This window comes from Gracilinanus agilis, chromosome 1 (assembly GCF_016433145.1).
Source record: "Gracilinanus agilis isolate LMUSP501 chromosome 1, AgileGrace, whole genome shotgun sequence".
Lineage (NCBI taxonomy): Eukaryota > Metazoa > Chordata > Mammalia > Didelphimorphia > Didelphidae > Gracilinanus > Gracilinanus agilis.
In genome coordinates this window covers 117,520,709-117,544,335 of record NC_058130.1, presented here as the reverse complement: position 1 = coordinate 117,544,335, position 23,627 = coordinate 117,520,709, and the positions used below count along the sequence as shown (strand labels likewise).

At 34.3% G+C, this 23,627-nt stretch overlaps 1 protein-coding gene across 1 annotated transcript in view; it reads right to left on the bottom strand.

The window, feature by feature from the left end:
- The window catches only part of LOC123248279 (lysine-specific demethylase 4C-like), a 31,687-nt gene that overhangs the window by 2,463 nt on the left and 5,597 nt on the right, over positions 1-23,627 (bottom strand). Inside the window, exons 2-3 of the mRNA XM_044677226.1 lie at positions 3,545-3,724; positions 1,154-1,392 (exon numbers count right to left, since the gene is read on the bottom strand). Coding sequence (XP_044533161.1) covers positions 1,154-1,392; positions 3,545-3,724 — 419 coding nt within the window. The remainder of the gene's footprint in view (positions 1-1,153; positions 1,393-3,544; positions 3,725-23,627) is intronic.

Below are 23,627 nucleotides of genomic sequence, written 5' to 3'. Positions count from 1 at the left end.
GGGGGGGGGTTGAAGGGGAAAGGTGGAGCATGAATCATGTAACCATGTTAAAAATGAATATTAATAAATTTTAAAAAAAAATTATCCTTAAATGGGGAATATAGGCTTCAATATACGCCAGGTATATAACTCTGTCACTTGCTAAACCTCAATATTTTTTAAATGGAGTTACATAGACTATCTAACTCAAAAGGTGGTTGTGGGAAGGAAAAAAAAAACACTTTACTTACCTTAAAGTTCTATGTAATGATAAAGAGTTATTATATGCAATAATAATTATAATAAAAGGAAAATAAGCAAATACTGAGTTTTGCAGGGTTGATTTTACTAGAAATTTGCATTTACCAAAACTCCATGAAATTAAGATTTCCATTTGCCTATATTCTTTAATTATGTTCAAACTGAAATTCAATAAATTACAAAATTTGGAAGAATTTTTTTTAAGCACATTCAAAGAAAAAGAAAGTATTTCCATTAAAAGACCAAATATTTTCCCAACAGCTAAAGAAGGTTGTCTAAGATGAAACTATAGGGAAAATAATTCTATGTAAAAGGAAAATATCATCTGCTTTACAAAGTCTTTGTGTAGTTTATTATACTTTCTCATTCAAGCCTTATCAGAAGAATATGGACTACAAGATGATGGCATACATTGGCTATAGAAACTCAAAAAAATTTTCTTTTAGTGAACAAAAGAGTGGGATCTATATATAAGACACATGAAAGCCAATGAAATCATATTTTTTTAAAGTAATTTTCATTTCAAATTCTTGCCCATTGTATTCACAAGAAAATCTTTGTATACACCTTGCTGTAAAACAATCAGCCAGAATTTTTCCCTAAGAAACATGAATATTAAAATACAATAAGGAAGCAATAAAAGAGATCAATAAATTGAAAGAAGTGTGAAGTAATAAAGCATCATTCCTCATTTTGCTCACAATTTTATTTTTTTGAAGTTGCTTATGTTCTTAATAAGTATAGACTTCGTTACACAGTTTGTTTTTACAGGTATCTCCTAAAACTTCAAAGTGTTGTTTATTATATATTCCATTTGCAACACTAAAATATCTATCTGTTCATCCACAGATTTACAGAAGTCAATAATCAACAATTTAATTTTTAAGTGAAATATAATCAGCCTTTATCTTACCTGAGACTTTAACATTATCCGATAATCTCTGATCCACCTGCATTCCTTTAATGGTATTTTCTTCCCCAGAAGGTATTCCAGCATTCACCAACCCTTTTTTTTCTACTGGCTTTTCAGTAACCTTGAAACCATCTGTAGTTGTTTCAGTGACTACAACTTCTGCACCAATTACCATGGCTGATATTTTTTCATCCTCTGGAGTTTTAAGTTTTTTAGATCGAGATCTTGTGTGCTGGAGGCTGTTATAAAAGATATTGTTATCAAAGCAGAATAGGGCTATCGTGGATAAGATAAAATATGTCTACCAATATAAATATCACTTTCAACTACTTAAAGTATCAAAAAAAATTCTGAAATTTTTTTCATTTTTTGTGCTGATAAAAGTATGCGGTTTATTAAGTGAGAGATCAAGCAACTGATTAGATTCCCCCCTTTAATTAATATTCTTAAAAGATATGAAATAATAAAGCTAAAGCAACCTCCAGTGACTCTTATTAACCAATATCAAAATTAGTCATTAGAATAAGAGTTACAGGCAAATTCCAAATCAACATACATTTCTAAAATGCCTATATGGAAAAGGTAAGTAAAAGTACTGGGCCTTGAAATATCCTAAAGGAAAGACATTTCCAAGTTCAAAAAATTAATAGTCTTTGTCTCATTGTAGAGATGATCATGTCAGTACTACTCTCATGCACAGAGAATGAAGTACAAAACAAAAAGAAAAAGACATATGTCAGAGACTCCTGTGGACTCATATATATAAAACTTTACTTGCATGATTTCTACCAAGGTAGGGGAAAATGCCAGAGGACTAAGCTCTATAGAAACACCTTGTTAATGACTTACTAGAAAGGAAAAGAAAGAAAAGAGAAAGAGAGAAGGGGAGAGAAAGTCTCAATGTGAGCAGTGAGGCAGTTTCGCTACTCAGACCTATGAAACAAACATAGGCCCACCGAACAAACAGAAAATTTGTCCACAGCACCAATTTTTGGAAATGTCTAAAGGTTTATGGGGAAGTCTGAGCACTGTTCTCTAAAGTACATGGCCAGACTTCTGTTCTACTCCCAAGAAAGTCCAGAAGAAACAATTTACAATGTCCTCATGAATCTCCATGAAAAAAATCCGTAAGCATTTTCTTCAGGACTTTTAAAAAAACTACTCATTCACTAATAAATTTCACAATGTGGTCCAAAACATTAATACATAAGTCTCTAAACACAAAATTTGATAATGGTATCAATTTTATGATACACAATTATTCACTTGAAGTTTCAAATGACTTCATTTCTTGTCTTTTTGTGCTGAGATGGAGTAGTGGGTAGAACTTCTAACTCCTGAAATGTACCCCTCTCTTAATAGTAACTGGAGAAAGCATAAATTACTGGTATAAAAGACCCTAGGAACTCAAACTCTGAAGATCATGACAATTCTCAAATTAGAATTCAACCTACTATAGCTTCTTTTAGGGTATAGTTCTTAAAGCTATAGAGCAACAGTCGGCAACCGTTTTGGCCATGAGAGCCATAAACACCTGTGGAAGGAGGAGGATGGAGACGGAAGGCACTGGAATATGGGGCAGGGGCTGAAGGGCCTCCTGGAGCACATACTGGGGCTCTGCCTGGACTGGCCAGTCGGGAGGTGGAGCCAGATATGGCTGGAGAGCCATACGTTGCCGACCCCTGCTACAGAGCCTATTTATATCTATTTCTAATTACTGAATAACCTCAGATATTTGGGACTCTTAACTCACAGAGATTTGGGGACACAGTTCAGTTTAAGAAACAACTATTGCCAAAAAAAAAAATCACCAGAAATATGAAGGCTAGGCAGGGCTCAACCACCTCTCCACTGCAATTTTCTCAATACAATGAGAAATTTCTATTCCAAAGTTAATAATTTTGTCAATTCTGAGAGGGATGAATAAGCACATCAGTACCCTAGTAGTCTAAGGTTGCAAAGTGAGATGAAATGAGATTTGCATTCAAAAAATATTGTTATTGTTGTTGTTGTATCAATGCTATATGGAAAAAAACTGCTATCTACCTATAAAAGAAGAAGAAATTTTGGAGGTAGAAAGATGGATTTAAATGGTGGTGACCACTACTACACTGGAAACAGATGTCTTAGAATAAATCTGACTAAATATGAGAGTAATTTTCTCTGCATTGTGTGTACATCTTAGAAAAATAATTTGAAAAAAATATGCCAATGTGCTTTTTTACAATTCTAAAGAATTAAGAATTTTTGCCTCAAATTTTCATTCAAATATTAAAAAAGATGAATAAATTTTAAAACAAAAATGGAACTGACATTGAGAAAGGAATGTTAAATGAAGTATTTTTTTTGCAAGAGCAAAATTTAATATGTAGGTGGGAAGAAACCAATTACCTTCTTGATGGCTTTCTAATTTTCTTCCTCTGCATCCACATTTTTACTTCTGGTGTTGATTCTGGAGTAGGCTGTGTGTGATCAATGGTATAGATATCCTTTCCTTGTTTCCAAAGATGATACCTGTCTGGCTGAAATTTCTTCACAAAAATATCCATTGAAATTTTCACCATGTCTTTCCTGCAGGTGCACTTCAAGACAAAACATAAGACAAATAATATTAGAAAACTCTAAAGCATTTCTGAAAATAAAGGTTAACTTTTCAGAAATAACTAAAACATACCAGAAAATTATTTAGTGACTACATAACTACTCATAATTTACATTTAAAACATTTATTTTTCAGTTAAGAACATTTCAAAAGAAGGTAACTGTGGAGACCTTATGCTAAATTATACATACTAGAAAAGATTATAAAAAAAAATAAGGTATAAATAAGTATCCAAAAATGTCACTGTGAATTTGATACCAAAAATTTACATTGAATGGGAGAACCAATTTAAAAAACTGGCCTGTCTTACAGAGATAAATTCTTTGTAGAAGCTTTATTTTTACCCTATTGTGAAAGACAGATATATAAAGCAAAAAATGTATGTGACTGAGACAAAAGAAAGATGATCAGTGTGAATGCAGGAATGAACTGAAGTGTAAACAACACTTTTCTTCAAAAGAACAACATTTTTTTAGTTTTCAAGATATGGGAGATCAGAATTAGGGTATTTTTAATTATTTTTAAGTAATAAGGCCTCATTAATAACACACTATTAAATAATTCTGATCAGTCCCACTCATACCCCCAAACCCACACCCCACCAAAAAGTTCTCAGATAAAAAATAAAGATTCCAATTCAAGAGAAAAAAAATTTTTCTATGGCTATGATCTACAGGATATTCTGTTAAAATGTTGGTGAAAAAAAATACAACAAACGATTCCAGCTCTCAATATGTAAACATACAACAATTACACAACTATATGAAAAGCAGTAAAAAAAAAAAATTTAAAAGGATAGTGAAGAATATTATCAATAACTAAGGTATCAGAAGAGGTTTCAGGAAAGGACTTCTGTAGGAAATGCTCAGCTGCGCAAACAGGTAATCTAGGGATATTCCAGGGTAGACTGAAAGAGCAAGTTCATTATGAATTTGGAGAAGCACTGATCAGTCACAAAACTGAGGAAGCAAAATTATATATATGTAAAATAAATAATAGCCCAATTTTCCTATCAGGGAAATGATTGTGTTGACAATAATAATAGCTAGTATTTATATAGTATGTACTATGTGGGAAGCATAGTAGCAAAGTAGATGAAATGCAAGGCCTAAAGCCAGGAAAGACTTTTCTTCTTGAGGAGAAATCTGACTTAAAGACACATCCTAGCTATGTGATTCTGGGCAAGTCACTTAACCCTGTTTCTCTCAGTTTTGTCATCTGGAAAATGAATAAGAGAAAAAAAAAGGCAAAATATTCCAGTATCAGGGACAGTGAGGTGGCTTAGTGGATTGAGAACCAGGCCAGGAGACCTGAGGTCCTGAGTTTAAAAGGGAATTTTTGGTTCTCTTTGAGTTCACACTTGTGAAAAGGGAATCCCCTTTGTTCTCTTTGCTTAGTTAACACTTTTGTTGGCAATAACTTTGAATCAACACAAGTTTGAACTAGGTGTGAGAAGTTCACAAACCACTTAGTAAGTTCACACCTTACTTGACTAGGTGAAAATAAGCCCAAAATTTAAGAGTTCACACACTAAGAAAGGTATGGTTCCAAATCTAAGAAATAAGACAATTTGAAAACTGTGATTGACCACCCCATGAAAAGTGGCAGGAAGAAGAGGAAACCGCCATGAAAATCCCTGAGCAAGGAATCTGGTGAAGAGGCTGGTGAAGGAATCTGGTGAAAGAGGCTAGTAGAGAGTGAACTCCAAGAAGAAAGTCACACCAAGAAGGAAGTCTGCTTCAAAAAGGTCAGCTCAAAGAAGAAAGTAAGCCTCAGGCTCCAGTCATTGACTTGGGTGAGTGGATAAATGGTTTTATCTTCCTGTCTTCTAGAGATAGCTTAATTCTGATTGAAAGTTAAGAAGTCCTGCCTGAGCCAAGTGCAGGAACAATATTTAGTTAGATAAGTTAATGCCTTTTCTACCCTTTTGTACTTTCAATATTTCTACCTCTTTTATAAATAAAAGATTTATAATTTTCATATATTTAGCCAAACCATTAAATTTAACTTACATGACTATCAGGATATATTGTTAACTTCAGAAAAAGCAGTTTTGATTGAATGAGGAGATCAGAAGCCAGATGGTAAAGTTGAAAAGAGAATAAAAGGGAAAGAAAGTAAGAGTATCTATTCTCCATGTCTTGCTCAAGGAGTTTAGGCTCAAAAGACAGAAGAGACATAGGTTAATAGCTAGTAAGAGATGGATCAGGAGGAAGTTGCTAAGCATATATTTATATATGAATACATATAAGTACATATACGGGTATAATGTGTATATGTATGAATGAAAACACACACAAAAACACAATCTTAGTGAACAATCACTAAGTGATTACTTAAACACAATCACTAAATCAAATCTAACTTCAGCACCTTATTACCTGTGTGACACTGGACAAATAAAATGAACAAGCCTTAGTTACTTCATCTATAAAAAGCTAGAGAAGGGACAGCAAATCATTCCAGTATCATAGATAAGGAAATCTCAATAGGGTCATGAGCAGCTGGAAGGAAAAATATAACAGTCTGGAACAAACACTTTGATAACTGGGAAAATGGGTTAATTAACATGGTATCAAAAGATTGCCTTGCAGTCATAAGAGTCCAGTTCTGGTTATTTAACAAAATTTTTGTGCATTCTTTTATAATTTTCATTAACTTCATTCAGCATCACGTTTAGAAATAAAGGTAGAAGTGATCCATGGCTAAGGTTTTCAGGACAAGTTCAGCAATATGATGAAAAGAAAAGGGTCTTGAGAAAGCAGTTTAGAGCTGAAATGGTACCCAAGGGGTAAACAGGAAGAAAGGCAACAGTGTAGGGGTGAAAAGAAATAGGAAAGAAATGAGAGGTCAAAGGTATGGAGGTCAAATTAGGGAAAGGAAAGGGAAGGCTGAGGAAAGGGTGTATTGTTAAAGAAATATGGGAAGGGGCAGCTGGGTAGGTCAGTGGAGTGAGAGTCAGGCCTAGAGACAGGAGGTCCAAGGTTCAAACCCGGCCTCAGCCACTTCCCAGCTGTGTGACCCTGGGCAAGTCACTTGACCCCCATTGCCCACCCTTACCAATCTTCCACCTATGAGACAATACACCGAAGTACAAGGGTTAAAAAAAAATGAAATATGGGGAAATTAAGAGTTGAGGAACATGGAAATTTTGCATTTCTGGAAAAGAGAAGATAAAAGATTTGATAACACTACCTCAGGGTATGTGGTTGGGTGGGATGGAAGAACATCTGGAGAATGAGAAAGATATGGTGTATAAAGGAATGTCAGCATGTATATTGAGTTCCAATAGCATGAGAAAGAACTGAAGAGCAGAGAAGGGAAGGGAATAAACATTTTAAAATACCTACTGAGTGCTATCTAATTTACAAATATTATGGCTTTTCATCCTAAAAATAATTCTATGAGATGAATGCTATTACTATCCCCTTTTTATAATCCAGGAAATTGAAAGTGGATGGGGGGAGATCCAGTAACTTAAACAGGAACACACAGCTAGTGTCTCAACTTAAGTATTCCTATCCACAGGCCGAGCAGCCCACCCAATATACACAGTATACCAGCTGCATCTTAGAGATAGACTTTCTGCATCAGCACTGAAGTCACAGAAGAAAGAACAGAACTGTCCCAGAAGACAGTATATAGCATCTACAAGAATTTTATGAAATTATTGAACTCGAAAGGAGAAGAGGTTATATAATAATAATAATAATAATAATAATAATAATAATAATAATAATAATAATGGAANATAATAATAATAATAATAATAATAATAATAATAATAATAATAATAATAATGGAATAATTTTAAGTACAAATGGGAAGCAAGATTCTAACACTGGAGTAGAGCTAGGAGGTGAGGCAAGCAATAGGCAATAATTTAAGGGCTGTCCCTACTATAGAGGCGAAGTAGGGAGCCAAATTTAAGTGACACCAAAAAGATGGGAAAAGTGAAGAAAGAAAAGATGAAGGAAAATTTGTTGCCTATGATCAGCCACTGTACAGACACAGTAAAAGACATGAATGACTTTAGAGAAGGACTTAGGAAGACAGGGCATTAAGGAAAGAAATTAAGGGATCAGGAAGAGGGCGACAGAAAAGTGTCTGAGTAATTACTTCACAGTGGTTCAAAATCCCTAGGGATATGAAGAGTAGGACTGGAGAGTAGTTTGTTAATCATTTAGGAATGAATTTAGGTAGATTATCAGTATCCAGAGAAATTTTGATTCTGGGTAGAATAAATCTCAAGACTTTAGGAAATACAAGTAACAGAGATAAAGGAATATTGTTATACCCAGCCCAGAAGTTAGGAGACCAAGCTGATAATCAGATGAAATAAGACTTTCTCCTCTTCCATGGGAGAGAAATCAAATAGTACATAACAGAATGATGTTCTTCCTCTTACACCAAAGCAAGAGATCAAGTCGACCTAACATGAGAATGGCACATTCTCCCCTTACCTGAAAAGTAGGAAATTGGTTTAAAATAGAATATTTCTCCTCTTCCCTCAGGAGAAACAGCATGTACAAGTTCTTAATAGATTCTACTCAAGAGTTTACATCTCCACGATTCTTATTTTTTATATAACTACAATGTACTCTCAGTCAGAAATGTCCTTTACCCTTCAACCTTTTGACTCATACCCTTGCCATTCTTAAAGAACAAGATGAACTGGATAAATTCCATGTCAACCAGAAAGACCTAGAGCAAAAGGAGCAGAACTCTGACAGGGGTCTAATTACTCAAAAATACAAGGAGCTAAATCAACTTTAATATAAAATCTTTAAAAAACTTTAGTATAAAAAAATCAAGCCATTCCCCAATCCATAAATTGGCAAGGGACATGAATAAGCAATTTTCAGATAAAGAAATCAAAATTTTCAACAAGCACCTGAGAAAGTGTTCTAAATCTCTAATAATTAGAGAAATGCAAATCAAAACAACTCTGAGATATCACCTCCCACCTAGCAGATTGGCTAAAATGATAGCAGGAGAGAATAATAAATGTTGGAGGGGATGTGGCAAAATTGGGACATTAATGCACTGCTGGTGGAGTTGTGAACTGATCCAACTATTTTGGATGGCAATTTGGAACTATGCTCAAAGAGAACTAAAAGACTGCCTTGCCCTTTGATCTAGCCATACCATTGCTGGGTTTCTACCCCAAAGAGATCGTAGATAAAAAGACTTGTTCAAAAATAATTATAGCCTCACTTTTGGTGGTGAAAAAAACTGGAAAACAAGGGTATGCCCTTCAATTGGGGAACGGCTGAACAAATTGTAGTATCTGCTGGTGATGGAATACTATTGCACTCAAAGGAATAATAAACTGGAGGAATTCCATGTGAACTGGAAAGACCTCCAGGAATTGATGCAGAGTGAAAGGAGCAGAGCCAAAAGAACATTGTACACAGAGATTGATACACTGTGGTAAAATCGAATGTAATGGACTTCTGTACTAGCAGAAATGCAATGACCCAGGACAATTCTGAGGGACTTATGGAAAAGAACACTACCCACATTCAGAGGAAGAACTAGAGGAGTGGAAACAAAGAAGAAAACCAACAGCTTGAACACATGGGTTGAGACTGACATTATTGGGGATGTAGCCTCAAAACGACCACACCAATGCAACTATCAATATTATGGAAATAAGTCTTGATCTATGACACATGTTAAAACCAGTGGAAATGTGCGTCGGTTATGGGGGGGGAAGGGGGGTAAAGGTGAAGGGGAAAGTAAGAACATGAATCATGTAACCATGGAAAAGTTTTCTAAAAAAATAAAAAAAATTTTTAAAGCCTTATTACAAGTGACTATATGTAGTGAATTTTTTATGTTTAAAAAAAAAGTGTGTGTGTGTGTGTATGCCTGCCAGGTAGATCAACCCCACCTGGCTTAATCCTATTAGCATAGCAGACAAGAAGTCTTCAGAGGGCAGGAAAGCTCAAATAACCCTCCCCCACAGACTAGAAGGAAAATACCTGAATTATATGTATATACATATTTGAGCTTTCCTACCCTCTCATTTTCTATCCTTCATCCCAATTTGCAATAATCAGTGCAAGAGTTTGACATCAAAGACTTGAGCCAGAAGTTCAGTTCCATTAAATTGTCATGGCCTCCTTGATCTCACAATGGTTGCATTAAAGAGTAACCTACCAAAATCCACAACATGGTACAAGCTGATTGATAGACCCAAATCTGGGTCAAGAACTTGTAAAATTTAGACCAGAAGAGCAGTGAAGTTCTTATGTCTACAATCACTGGATACAAGCAGGAAAAGCTGACAGGACTTCTGGCCATTGGGGAAAAAAGATAAGAATGAGAAAATTCTAAATGAAAATACAGAGTTAGCATTCATAGTTGGGAATGTGAATAGAATGAGCTCACTGCTAACAAAAAATAGAGTATCAGAATGCTTGAGAAACCAGAATGCAATAATATACTGTTTACAAAAACCATACTTCAAAACAAGTATTTAAATTAAGAAAAAAGAACAGAATCTATCATATCTATCATATTTTTAAAAAATTAGTTGTCCACATTAACATTTAAGCCCCGTTTCAAATAACTTACTCCTCTCCTCTGCCTAGGAAGCAAATGATACCATTGATACTAAGATGGAAGGTAAGGATAGAATTCTATCAGGAATAAAATGAATAAGGAAAATTAGGTATAAAATTATATTGGGAAAACTATGACTATATGAATAATGAAATAACAAAATTCATATGGCTTGAAGTATATGGAGAAAAAATATTTTAACAAGATACAATATCTAGGGAGCAGCTGGTAGCTCAGTGGATTGAGAGCCAGGCTTAGAGAAGGAAGGTCTTAGGTTCAAATCTGGCCTCAGACACTTCCCAGCTGTGTGACCCTGGGCAAGTCACTTGACCCCCACTGCCTATCCTTACTACTCTTCTGCCTTGGAGCCAATACACAGTATTGGCTCCAAGACAGAAGGTAAGGGTTAAAAGAAAAAAAAATTTTTTTAAAGATACAATATCTAATCCTGCTTTAAAAAAAAAACTATTCTGGGAATATGGCTGCATTTCTATGCAGCAAGGCTCCAAACCTCCATAAAGCCCTTCACCACCAATTAAGGGAAAAGGGCTCCAAGGGAACAGAAAACCAAATATGACAACACAACAAAGCTGGGGGATCCTCCAGCTGAATCCAACCTAAAAGCTATGCAGAAAAAAAGAGAAAAAATAAAAGGCTGAATTCTTATTACAGTCCAGTGGGAGGAGAAAGAAAGGAGGAAGATCCCAGATTCCCTCCTCCACCTAATGTGTTGAGTCTGTAGGAGAGGATACTGGAATCCCTGGGTGGGCCCGGCCACTAGTCCATGCCTCTCTGGCACAGCTGTGCCAAACTCAAGACTTTGATCACAGACAGCAGGGAAGCTGCTGGGGGAGAAACCCAGAGAGGGTGAACATATCCTCCATCTTGTGCAGCTCCCCTCTCCCCCCTCCCCTTTACTTGGGAGGCTTTGACCTGAGGGCACTCAGAGCTTTTCAGATCAACCAGACCCAAGCTGAATTCTATCAATACAACAGACAAAAAATCTTCTAAGGGCAGGGAAGCCCCAATAATCCTTCCCCACAGACTACAAAGAAAATAGCTAGAAATTCAAATCTTTAGTTTTCCACCCAGAGCTGGGACTATCTGACCTCAGGGCACTTGGAGCTCTGCAAGATCAACCCCACCTGGCTTAATCCTATCAGCATAGCTGACAAGAAGTCTTCAGAGGGCAAGGAAGTACCAACAACCCTCCCCCACAGACTACAAGGAAAGTACCAGAATTCACTTCATTAGGTTTTACTGGCAACTAGAGAAAATCTGGCCTCAGGTCCCACCAACATAATTAATCAACAAAACAGAGAAGTGCTCTCAGGGTTGAATAGCCCAAAACCAAAAATATGATCAGAGGATCAAGATTACAGCCAATTACAGAGGAGAAGAAAGGAAAAACCATAAGTAAATAACAGAAAAAGAAAAAAAGAAATCACAGTCAACAGCTTTTATCCAGAAATTGAACAAAGAGCAAATGAATCAGAAGAAGATAAAGGAAAACAAAGAAAAAACAGAAAATTCAGTGAAATGGGCACAGGTTATGGAAGAACTTAAAATTCAATTAACTAAAGAACTCAAAATTCAATTGACTCAATAACTCAAAATCCAAATAACTCAAGAACTCAGAAAACAATCAACAGAAGCTGAAGGCAATTGGGAAAAGGAAATACATGATCTAAAACAAGAAAATAATGTCTTAAAAGCCCAAACTGACCAGCTGAAAAATGAAGCAAAGAAGACAAAAGATGATCTACAAAGAAAAGCAGACCAGAAAGAGAAGAATAAGCAAAAAGCCAGGGATGAAATTCAGTCTTTAAAAATTAGAATTCAACAACTAGAAGAAAATGACTTCACAAGGCAGCAAGAATATATAAAACAAAATTTAAAAAATGAAAAATTTGAGGAAAATATGAAACACCTCATTGACACAACCACAGATCTGGAAAACAGATTTCGAATAGACAACTTAAGGATTATTGGTCTGCCAGAACATCAGGACAAAAGGGAAAATTTGCACATCATCCTACAGGAAATTATACAAGAGAACTGTCCTGACATTCATGAACAAGGGGAAAAAGTGGAAATAGAAAGAGTCCACAGATCACCTCCTACATTTAATTCACAACTAACAACTTCCAGAAATATTATAGCCAAATTCAAAAACTACCAGACCAAGGAAAAAATATTATGAGCTGCTAAGAAGTCATTCAGATACCAGGGAACCATAGAGAGGATAACACAGGATATGACTGCATCTACATTAAAGGACAGAGGAAGGCATGGAATACAATATTCCAGAAAGGAAGAGAGCTGGGTCTACACCAAGAATTAACTATCCAGCAAAATTGACTATATTCTTGCAGGGGGAAAATATGGTCATTCAACAAAATCAAAGACTTCAAAGCATTCATAAAGAAAAAATCAGACTTAAGCAGATAGTTTGCTGCTCAAACACAGAACTCTAAAAGAATCATCATAAGGTAATTAAGAGATTGGGGGGGAAAAAAAAACAAACCAAAAACAAATAAATAAATAAATAAATAAATGGAATGAATAAATAAGTGAAAACGCCTTTTCTTTAAAGGACCCAATAAGCTCAATTGACTTATATCCCCATAAGAAAAGAAGATATTGGTAAATCTTAAAAATTGTTATTACCAACAGGGTAGATAGAAAAAATATAATTAGAGGGAACAGGGACAAAATGTAAAGGATGAAATGTCGAGATAGATACATACACACACACACACACACACACACACACACACACACACCAGGAGAACATTATACACAGAGACTGATACACTGTGGTAAAATAGAATGTAATGGACTTCTGTACTAGCAGCAATGCAATGACCCAGGACAATTCTGAGGGATTTATGGAAAAGAACGCTATCCACATTCAGAGGAAGAACTACAGGAGTGGAAACACAGAAGAAAAACAACTGCTTGAACACATGGGTTGAGGCGGACATGATTGGGGATGTAGCCATAATGCAGCTGAAGTCAAACAGTTGGCTCACTCCTCACTCGAAGCTTCAATTATACCCCCTTGTCCTCCTTTTTTGCTAAAACTGGATGTTCCAACCAAGAACCACTGATGTGTGCATTCTCCGGGAATCTGAGTTTGATGGTTACATACTGAGATATTTATTTATCAGCCTATAGAAAACTCTGTCTAGATTCAATAAGATAAACCATATCCATTTTACCACACTGTAAATCATTACATTTTCATTGTGTATGTGAAAGCTTACCTGATTCTATTAGACACTCAAACAGAATCTATAATCAATAAACCATGCCTTGAAAGTCATCAGCTTTCTTGGCCCTCCCAAAGCCTGCTTCATTTTTTCTTATTTTCTCTTATTTCCCTTGCCTCTACTTGGGGAACCATGAATAAGTTGGCAAGGAGGACTTGTTATAATACTTTAAAAAACATATTAGAATGCAATATAAATTTCTTAACTGCCTACAATGAACAGACTAGTGTGCCACACAAAAAAAAGGGAAAAAACAAAATTGGTATTAAAGCATAACATTTTTCTTAAGAAAGAAATTCTATTAAAGGTAATAAAACTCCAAGAAAAAAATTTAACCCCCCGAAAAAGTACATTTTAAATGCCTTAAAGACTAATAAAACAAAGTTTAATGTAGCATGACTAGAACACGCTGGCCAGATTAACTTCATTTGCTTTTTTGACAAGATTATATTGGAGAAATGCTGTGTAGAAAATGAACGCAATTTTTTTATTATTTTAATGAAGCTTTCTTATATTATGTCATTACATAAATCTACCTTTTTCCTTAAGATCCTTGGGTTCCCATGTAACAAAGAAAAGAAGCTAAGGACAGTCTACTAAAAAGGTGAAACATCTGAATGATGTAACCTTCCACATTTAGAATTCTTAATGTTCATAATGAAATGAGGAAGATGCATTTCATCTCTTGTCTAGGGCAAGATTAGTTATTTAAATCATACAGTATTCATCTAAATATTGGTGGTATTTCAATGATGAGATAACAATTGGGTATAATATGCTCTTCATTCTGCTTACTTCCCTCTACTTACAAATCATAGGAACATAAATACAGAACTGGAAAGGACCTTGAAGGCCACCAAGTACAAACCAATTTACTGACACTAATGTTGAGGAATATAATTTTGATCTCACAAATATTATAGGTTTATGAGTCAGATTATGAACTCAGAATTATCTGACACTAAGCTACCTTCTCATGTTTTTCTGAATTATTCAAATTCACAATTTCTTATAGCACAATAATATTCCATTACATTAGCTGAAAATCTGCTCAGTCATATCACAATCAATGCGCAATTTTTCTTGCTACAAAAGTTCTTTGAATATTTTATCTTGAACCTTTTTACCTTGACTGGACTTGCTTGAGGAAATATGCTCAGTACAAAGACCTCTAGATTAAAAATGAAGATACTTTAGTAAATTCTCTAGCACAATCCCACATTGTTCAGAGCAAATAACAGTATTTTTAAAGTATGCTTCTTAAAGTGTTCCTGCTCTTCTTAAAAAAAAAAAAAGTGGAATGGTCTCACATCTTAACAGCACTGTAAATGTAATATGTTATAAATAAGTGTTCTTTTAATTTGCATTTTTATCAGTAAGAAGTGAGTATATTTCATGTGATGATAGGTTTTGACCTTCTTATTAAAAGAATTAACACCCTGTCAATCCATATACTGGTGAATGATTCTTGATTCTTATGTATTTCTGCCAAATGTACAAACAGGAAACAGAAACAGGAACAAGGTCAATGCCTGCCTTGGGCTAACAAGAGGGAACAAGATTCTAGCAGAGGGCAAGAGTAATACAAGTGAGTTGGGATAACATATAAATAACTTAAAGGAAAAGAGGACTGAACTACAAGGAAAAGTAGAAAGTGATACTACATTTGGAGATTTCAATATAACCTTCTATTCATAGCCTGATGTTGCAGACCTAACCATCAAATGAAAACATTTTAAATCAAGCCAAGGAAAAGTTGAAAAAAAGAAAAAAAGAAAGCTCAGGATTTCCTAGAAACATAAAATACCTCAGACACTTTTTACTGCCTCGACACTTCCACCTCTTCCTTGAAGAAATTTAACCAAATCAATACTACCTTTACTTGCCTCTACACTTTATTTCGTCCTCAAAGAATTTAATCAAATCAACACTACCATTACCTCAGGAAAAGTTATGTCAATTCAATGACCTATGTTTACACTCATCATTTGTTTTCAAATCCCCATGCCATTTTGCTAGCCAACACCTCCATGTATGTTTGGTCTTCCTGAATAGATAGAAGCTCCTCCAGTTATTTAATCTGATTTTTACATATAAGAATTTATTAATTGAGTTTATAAAACTAGTGTCTATACATTGACTCCTATTTTATATATTTTTAATCATTTTACTGAGATTTTTGCTTTTTCTTATTCCTTCTTCCATTTTGTCATCATAAAGAAGTCCTATTTATTTTTGTGGATTTATTTTGTAGCCTGAAACTTTGCTGAAGCTACAAATTATATAGTTTCATTGTCAATTGCAATAGAATATCATAAACATAGTAATTAAATAAATAAATGGTTTCTCATTCATTGATAAAGTCAATTTAAAGATGAATAGAACATTATAAAATACAATAGAAAAGAGCAATTCAATTATTTATATTAAAAGGAGTAGATACTTCTCAGCAAGAAGTAACAACATTTAAAAATTAAAACCAAAAAAAACGGATAAATGCAGGGGAAAAATTGAACAAGTCCACGATAGCCCAAAATGCAAAGAAAATTATAATCAAACAGTTTATTCAGAGAAATGTCAACATTTTGACTGAATATAAATAATTTTAACCTACAAAAGAAGAAAAAAGAATTACAGAAATAGTAAATAATTTCTTCAAAGTAAAAGAATCTTTTGGGGAAGACTTATATCTCATTGTAATCAAAGAGAGAAGAAATAGATGAATGAATCAGGCATATCAAGACATCAAAACGAACCAGAATAGCAATATATCCAAAAAAATCAACAATACAAAAATAAAAAAATCTAAAAACCAAAAGAGAAACACTGAAATAAAAAAAATGTTTAATTTATAAATTAAGCTAAAAGTTGTTTTTGAAAGATCTAGTAAAACAGACAATTCATTGAAATTTTAACTTTTTGTAATGGAAAAAATTAAATTGCCAAAATCAAAACAAAAAAATATAATAATTCACACCAGACAAATAAAGAAAAAATTTATAACCTGTTTTTGTCAATAAAACAAATGAAAGTAATGAATATCTACAAATACATAAAACAACAACCAGATTAATAAAACAAGAAAGAGAAATCGAAGAGCCAAACATAAAAGGATTGCAGAGAAAAAGAACTAAGCCATGAATGGATGTCCAAATTAAAAAAACAAACAACAAAAAAAAACAGCAGAACAATTTTAAAATGCTGTCAAAAACTGAAAGAAAAATTAATTCAAATATTCTGTAAATAGTATTTAAAATCAGGACAGAAAGAATTTTATCAAATGCCTTTGATAAGATACATAAGATTTTGGAACATAAACTATGAAGTAATAAAACAGAAAGAGAACTATAATTATTAATGGCTTATTCATTGCTAAAACAAATATTTACTAAAAACCAGCAGAGACCATACAGTAAATAATAATATAGGCCAGTGATGGATAAACTACCACCCGCAGGCCAGATTTGGCCCCCTGAAATGTTCTATCTGGCCTCCCAACATTATTCCTAATTTGACAAATACAATGAGTAGGATACAATACAATGAAACTTCGAAAGAGTTGCTTTAGAAACAGACTGACAGATGAGCATTTCCTTTCCTTTGGGCCCCTCTTTAAAAAGTTTGCCCATCACAGGTATAGGCTATGAGTACATGAGATTTTTAACTAATTCAACAGTGTAGATTCAAAATTAGGGAAAACTGTGAACATAATAAATCATAATAAAAAAAAATAATTCATGAAATTATACAAACTGATGAAGAAAAATCTTTCAACAAAACAGGAATTTATGCTATTATAAAGATATAAATTTTTGAAGTACAAGAATGACATTTCTTTTCACACTGAATAGTATCTATCTGGAATCAAAGCATATAATTATTTATAATAAGAAATGGTAAGCACCTTTTCAGGAAGATCAAGAGTAATGTAAAGTTGCACACTCTATTACTTATTATAATTAAATGTAAGATAATATAGGAAAACAAAATAAATAGTAAAAAAGACACAAAATTTCCATTTTTGAATATGATATTATAATTTACACAAGAACTATGAGGAAAAAACTATTTCAAAACATTAATTCAGAAAAGGAAATAAAACAAGCCCACAAAAATAAAACAACTTCCTTTAAAATGCTAAAAAAATAAAATCAGAGAATGAAAAATTAAATTCCATTTAAGTAGCTCTAAATCTATAAAATACTTGGGAATCTATTCAAGACATCACAGAGAGTTACATACAGATAAACGCTACAAAAAAAAAAAGGATAAAAATAAAAAAATAATTTTCTTATTTAATGTCGTACTCATATAGCAAAGGCTTTCTATAAAGAACAAGAAAAAATAGTAAGGAAATTCATCTTCTCTACAGAGAAAAAGCAAAAAATCTCAATGAAATCATGAAGGAGAAAAGGAGAAAAGGAATAAAGGAACCTAAGAAATACCTTGTGTCAAACTATTATGTTTGTGTTAAACATAAAATTAAAAGTGATACAAGAACATAGAAAAATGATGCAAATTTTTAAAAAAGCTTTTCCTCAAAATAAATGGTTATTAATATGAATATGTAGTTCTCAAAAGAAGAAAGGAAATATTCTATAAACATGGGAGGAAATAATCCAAAATAACAAAAGATAAGGGAAGCAAAAATATAAGAAACTTTAGATATCTCTTATCATATTTATTGGGATAGAAAGGATAGCAAAGAAGAAAAACAGTACTTAACTAACTCTTTGTTAAAACATCACATACAAAACCTTAGACATATGTATTATACTTGATACTAACCCATAATAAATGCATAAGGTTACTAAACATTAGGGAAAGCATAGATAGGGAAAATTTATATTTAGCTAGCATAGGGACAGTGTATTATGGCTATGAATGGTTAAATAGAGTTATCCATAAGGAAATGTCAGAGAGACATTGCATAGTGTAGGTTAGCTAGAGATGTTACTAAAAGACTAATACACTAATATAGGTTAAGAACTTACACACTAGTATTTCCTAATAATAGATTAGGGATTAGCAATTTGAAAATGATAGACATGTTATATGTTTCAAATGTTCACTTAAAATTCAGTACCAGAAGTTCATGGATAGTTTGTTGAAGAAATGCATTTACCTTAGAGTAAGTAAGGAAAAGTTACAAAGATAGATCCTGTTAATTTGCTACAGTTTATTTGTACATTCATGTTCAATTTTTTCAACACTTGTATTCAAAACCCACACTTTCCCAGTTAAAAATTTTCCCATCCTTTGATCTTAGCATAGGTAAGTATAGACAGCTTTAGGACATAGCATAGATAGTAATTTATTATTTTGGCATTGTAGACAGAGGGATAGGAATACATAAGTTAGCTTAGCATGGTGTAAAGATTCATCAGCAAACATAACCAACAGAAAATGTGCATGTTGAAATTTTTGAAAAACCAAAACGGCATTCATGTAATAAGGGAATTCCGAGACAAGATGGAAGACATCTTGAGTGACAGGAACATCAGTTGAAGACTTTGGAATGTGCCCAGGTGCTGAGAGCCAGGGCCAAAAGACACTTGGAACCACCCCTATAAATAACCTGGGACTACAGCACACCAGGTCTCATTTTTGAGAATCTTGGGAGGAGGGTGGATTGGAGGGAAGGTAGGCGTAGACTTGCAATCCAGCATCCATACTTGAGTGCCATAGGAAATCATTTAGCTGCTACTAATAGAGCTGAGAGAGACACCACCACAGGCAAGAAGAAGAAGAATATCACTAACCTTTCTTTATTCTTTGGCTTTTGCCATGGCCAGGTCAAGCCAGGGATTGAGAGAGGGAGAAGAAAGATTGAGCCTATTATCAAATTGATCATCCATTTGATTTGGATCACCTTTATTCATTTAGATTTAGCATTCTCTTTGCTTACTTATACCTAACCCTTTTAGATAAGCAAATAAATCCTCTTGTAGTTCAAAGAAGATTGGTGTTCCTTTCCTAATTGGAGAATCATCTATAGCTAATTAGAGAAAGGATTTACAAACCTCAGTCAGAATAGCATATGTATGGAAGTATATATCACAATAGATATGGGAGGGAGGGGGAAGAAAAAAAAATATGTTTATAGAGGAAATACACTTTAAACAGAGAGACACAAAGTTAAATGAGAAGCTAAGGCAGAATCTTCTGTGCTTTAATGGAAGTAAAAGAGGCAAAGATTGCAATCAGTAAATTTGAGCAAAAATGAAGAACAAATTTTAAAAATGAGAAAACCACATACTGTTAAATGGCAAGAGAGATAAGGAATGAATATCAATACTGCACATAGATGGCACTAAATGGCTTACTATAAAAATTCTTTCAAAAGTTCATGTTAAATGAAGTAATAAGTACATGAGGAAAAAGTCAGTACAACATTGAGGTTTTTTTCCACATTCCCCTCTGAGAACTAGATAAATATAAACCTAAAATAAATATTAAAAGTTTTTGCTTGAGAAAATCCAATCAAAGTAGAAAGGAGTTTAAGTTTTTCTCGGCTGTATACAGCACCTTGACAAAAAGTAAATATTTATTAGGGCATAAAAACCTCACAAACAAATAACAAAGAGCAAAAATATTAAATGTAAACTTTTCAAATAATAATACAATAAAAATTACATTCAATAAAAGCCTATGGAAGCAGAAATTAAAAATTAATTTGAAGCTAAATATTTATTTTAAAGAATACATGGGTAAAAGAACAAATAATAGAAACAACCAATAATTTCAAAGAGATAATGAGACAATGAGACAATATAACAACATTTTTGAGATACAACCAAAGCAGTAAATTAAGTGAAAAATGTATTTCTCTAAAGACAAATATCAAAAAAAAAAAAAAAAGGACAAATAGAACAATAAAACGGTCATGTAACTTTAAAAAATAATTTAAAATCTTCAAACACCAAAATGGAAGTCCTGAAAATCAAAACGGAATAAAACTCTTAAGTTAAAAATCTATTGAACTAAGAAATGAAACTAGAAGATGGTTTGATGAAAAAATAATAAAATAGAGAAAACCATTGGCTAATTTGATATTTAGAAAGAAAACAAAATTAGCAGTATTAAAAATGAAAAGGATGAATGCATCAACAATATAGATATAATTAATTAATTGTTTTGACCAATTATGTGCCAGCAAAGCTGACAATCTAGGTGAAATGGATGATTATCTACAAAAATATAAACTACCCAGATAAACAGATGAAATTGAATACTTAAAATAATACTATCTTTAAAAAAGAAGCTAAATAAACCACCAACAAGGTTCTTAAGGAAAAAAAAAATCCAAGCAGAAAGATGTCACAAGTGAATTCTGCAAAACACTTAATAAACAAAATTTATCCCAATACTATATAAACTAATTTGAAAAAATAAAGAAAAATTCCTCATTTCCTTTTATGAAATAAATGTTTTTCATACTTCACCCTGGAAGCAAAAATAAAGAAAACTATAGACCAATGTTCTTAATATCAATTAAAAAATTTAAATAAAATAGTAGTAGAGAGGTTCCGGGTTAAGATGGCGGCAGAGTAAGAAGCAGCTCTTAACCTCTCCTGACCAAAAAACACAAAACTCCTCAAGAGGACATAAAAACAAGTCCAGACGAACGGAGGAACCCCCACAACAGGGCACAGCATGGAAGGTACGTGGAATAGAGGCATTTCCATGCTATAAAGGGGTGAAACAGCCCCCACGAAATCACGGGCTGAGCAACCAACCAACCCCCACCCCCTCCACACACATCTATAGCTCCAAAGCCAGCTAAAAAGAAATAGAGCAAGTTTGGGGCACCCATCGAGTCATTGCCAGCTCCGGGGCCTGTTCCTGAGAGCAGCAAGACTTAAGATCCCATTAAGCCAAAAAAACGCAGGCGAAATCTGAGCGCGGGAGCAGGACGCAGGGCACAGAGCGCAGGCTGAGCAGAGCGCAGGCTGAGCAGAGCGCAGGCTGAGAGCGCAGGCACTGCGGAGGCGTGGGTAGTGGCAGACACAACCAGGAACTAAAGCCTGAGTGGGGAACCAGTGTGGATGGGTATACTGTGGAAGCAGCGCCCTGAGACTTGTAAAGAAACCTCCGACAGAAGATCAAGCAAGGGGATCCACCAGGGGGCTTGACCTTGGAAAAAACCAGAACTCAGACCTCAGGAACCAATAGATCGCGGACAGACACTGAGCGCGAGGATAAATCTGAGAAGCTGCTGGGATAACAATGGCTACTCAGTGTCAGGAAGTTCAGAAGAGAAAGAATAACAAGAAAAAGAAGTCTTTAACACTCCACAGCTTTTACACAGAGAAAATCCAGACAACCGAGCAAACAGAGGAGGAGAACAAACTAGCATCCGGACCCTCCTCAAATAAGGAAAACTCCTCACAAGCTATGGAAGAGTTCAAAACTGAGATTTTGAGGAAAATGGAAGAGATCTAGCAAGAAAATAACTGTTTAAAAGGTAGAAAAATGCAATTGGAAAGTGAGGCTCAGAAATTGAACACCAGAAATGACCAGACTGAAAAGGAATACCAGAAGATTATGGCCGAAAACCAGAAGATTATGGCCGAAAACCGAAAGATTATAGCCGAAAATCAATCCCTAAAGGCTAGAATTGAGCAAGTAGAAACTAATGATCTCTTAAGACAACAAGAACAAATAAAACAAAGCCAAAAGACTGAAAAAATAGAAGGAAACATGAAATATCTCAATGAGAGAGTGACAGACCAAGAAAACCGGTCTAGAAGAGACAATTTGAGAATAATCAGTCTTCCAGAAAAACCAGAAATTAATAGAAACCTGGACTCCATACTAACAGAAATAATTCAGCAAAATTGCCCTGAAGTCCTGCGACAAGAGGGCAACATAGACATTGAAAGAATCCATAGAACACCTGTGGTATTTGATCAAGAAAGGAAAACACCAAGAAATATCATTGCAAAATTCAAGAGTTTCCAAACAAAAGAAAAAATCTTACAAGAAGCCAGAAAGAAACAATTCAAATATCTAGGAGCACCAATCAGGATCACACAGGATCTGGCAGCCTCAATGCTAAAAGACCGCAACGCGTGGAATACAATATTCAGAAAGGCAAGAGAGCTGGGCCCGCAACCACAGATCAACTACCCATCAAAACTGACTATATATTTCCAGGGGAAAGTATGGGCATTCAACAAAATTGAAGAATTCCAGGTATTTGCACAGAAAAGACCAGGGCTAAATGGAAAGTTTGATATCGAGCCACAAAAACCGAGAGAAACCTGAAAAGGTAAATAAGATACAGAGGGGAAAGAAAGAAAATTTATAATTTTTAAATTTGCCTTTTTAAGGGCCTCAGTGAGATCTAATTATATGTATTCCTATGTAGAGAAATGTTATGTATAATTCTCTGTAGTGAACTCTATTCACTATTATAATATCCACTATTATAGTAATCAGAAGAATAATTCACAGGGTGAGGGTGGAACACTAAATAATCTAAGATGGCGTGGGGGAGGAGAAAGATGGGGTAAATAGCAGGGGACACCAAGAGAAACTTGAGTGAATAAGAAAATAGAATATTCTATTACACACAAAGAGGGCATGGGAGGGAGAGGGGACAAATACTACTATAAGAAGGAGAAGAAGAGAGCATAAAGAGGTAATAATCAAACCTTACTCTTAGTGTAATCAACCCGGAGAGGGAAGAGTAGCTATACTATCCATTGGGAAATAAAACTCTTATCTAACCCTTCTGAGAAAGTTAGAAGGGATAAACCAAGGGGAGCAGGGGAGTGGGGAGGACAAAAAAAGGGAGGGGAGAAGGGGGAGGGAATTCATAAGGCCTTTAAAAACAAAAAGGGGTAGGGGAAATAAGGGAAAGGGTAGAAAAGGAAGTCAATCAAGGGAGGGGATAAGGGATAGGGTCTTAATAGCAAACCACTGGTTTTAAAGGAAATAGCTTAAGGAGAAGGGGTAGGAATGGGGGAGGATTTGAAAATGTCAGCAAATGCACAACTGATGATTATAACTCTGAATGTGA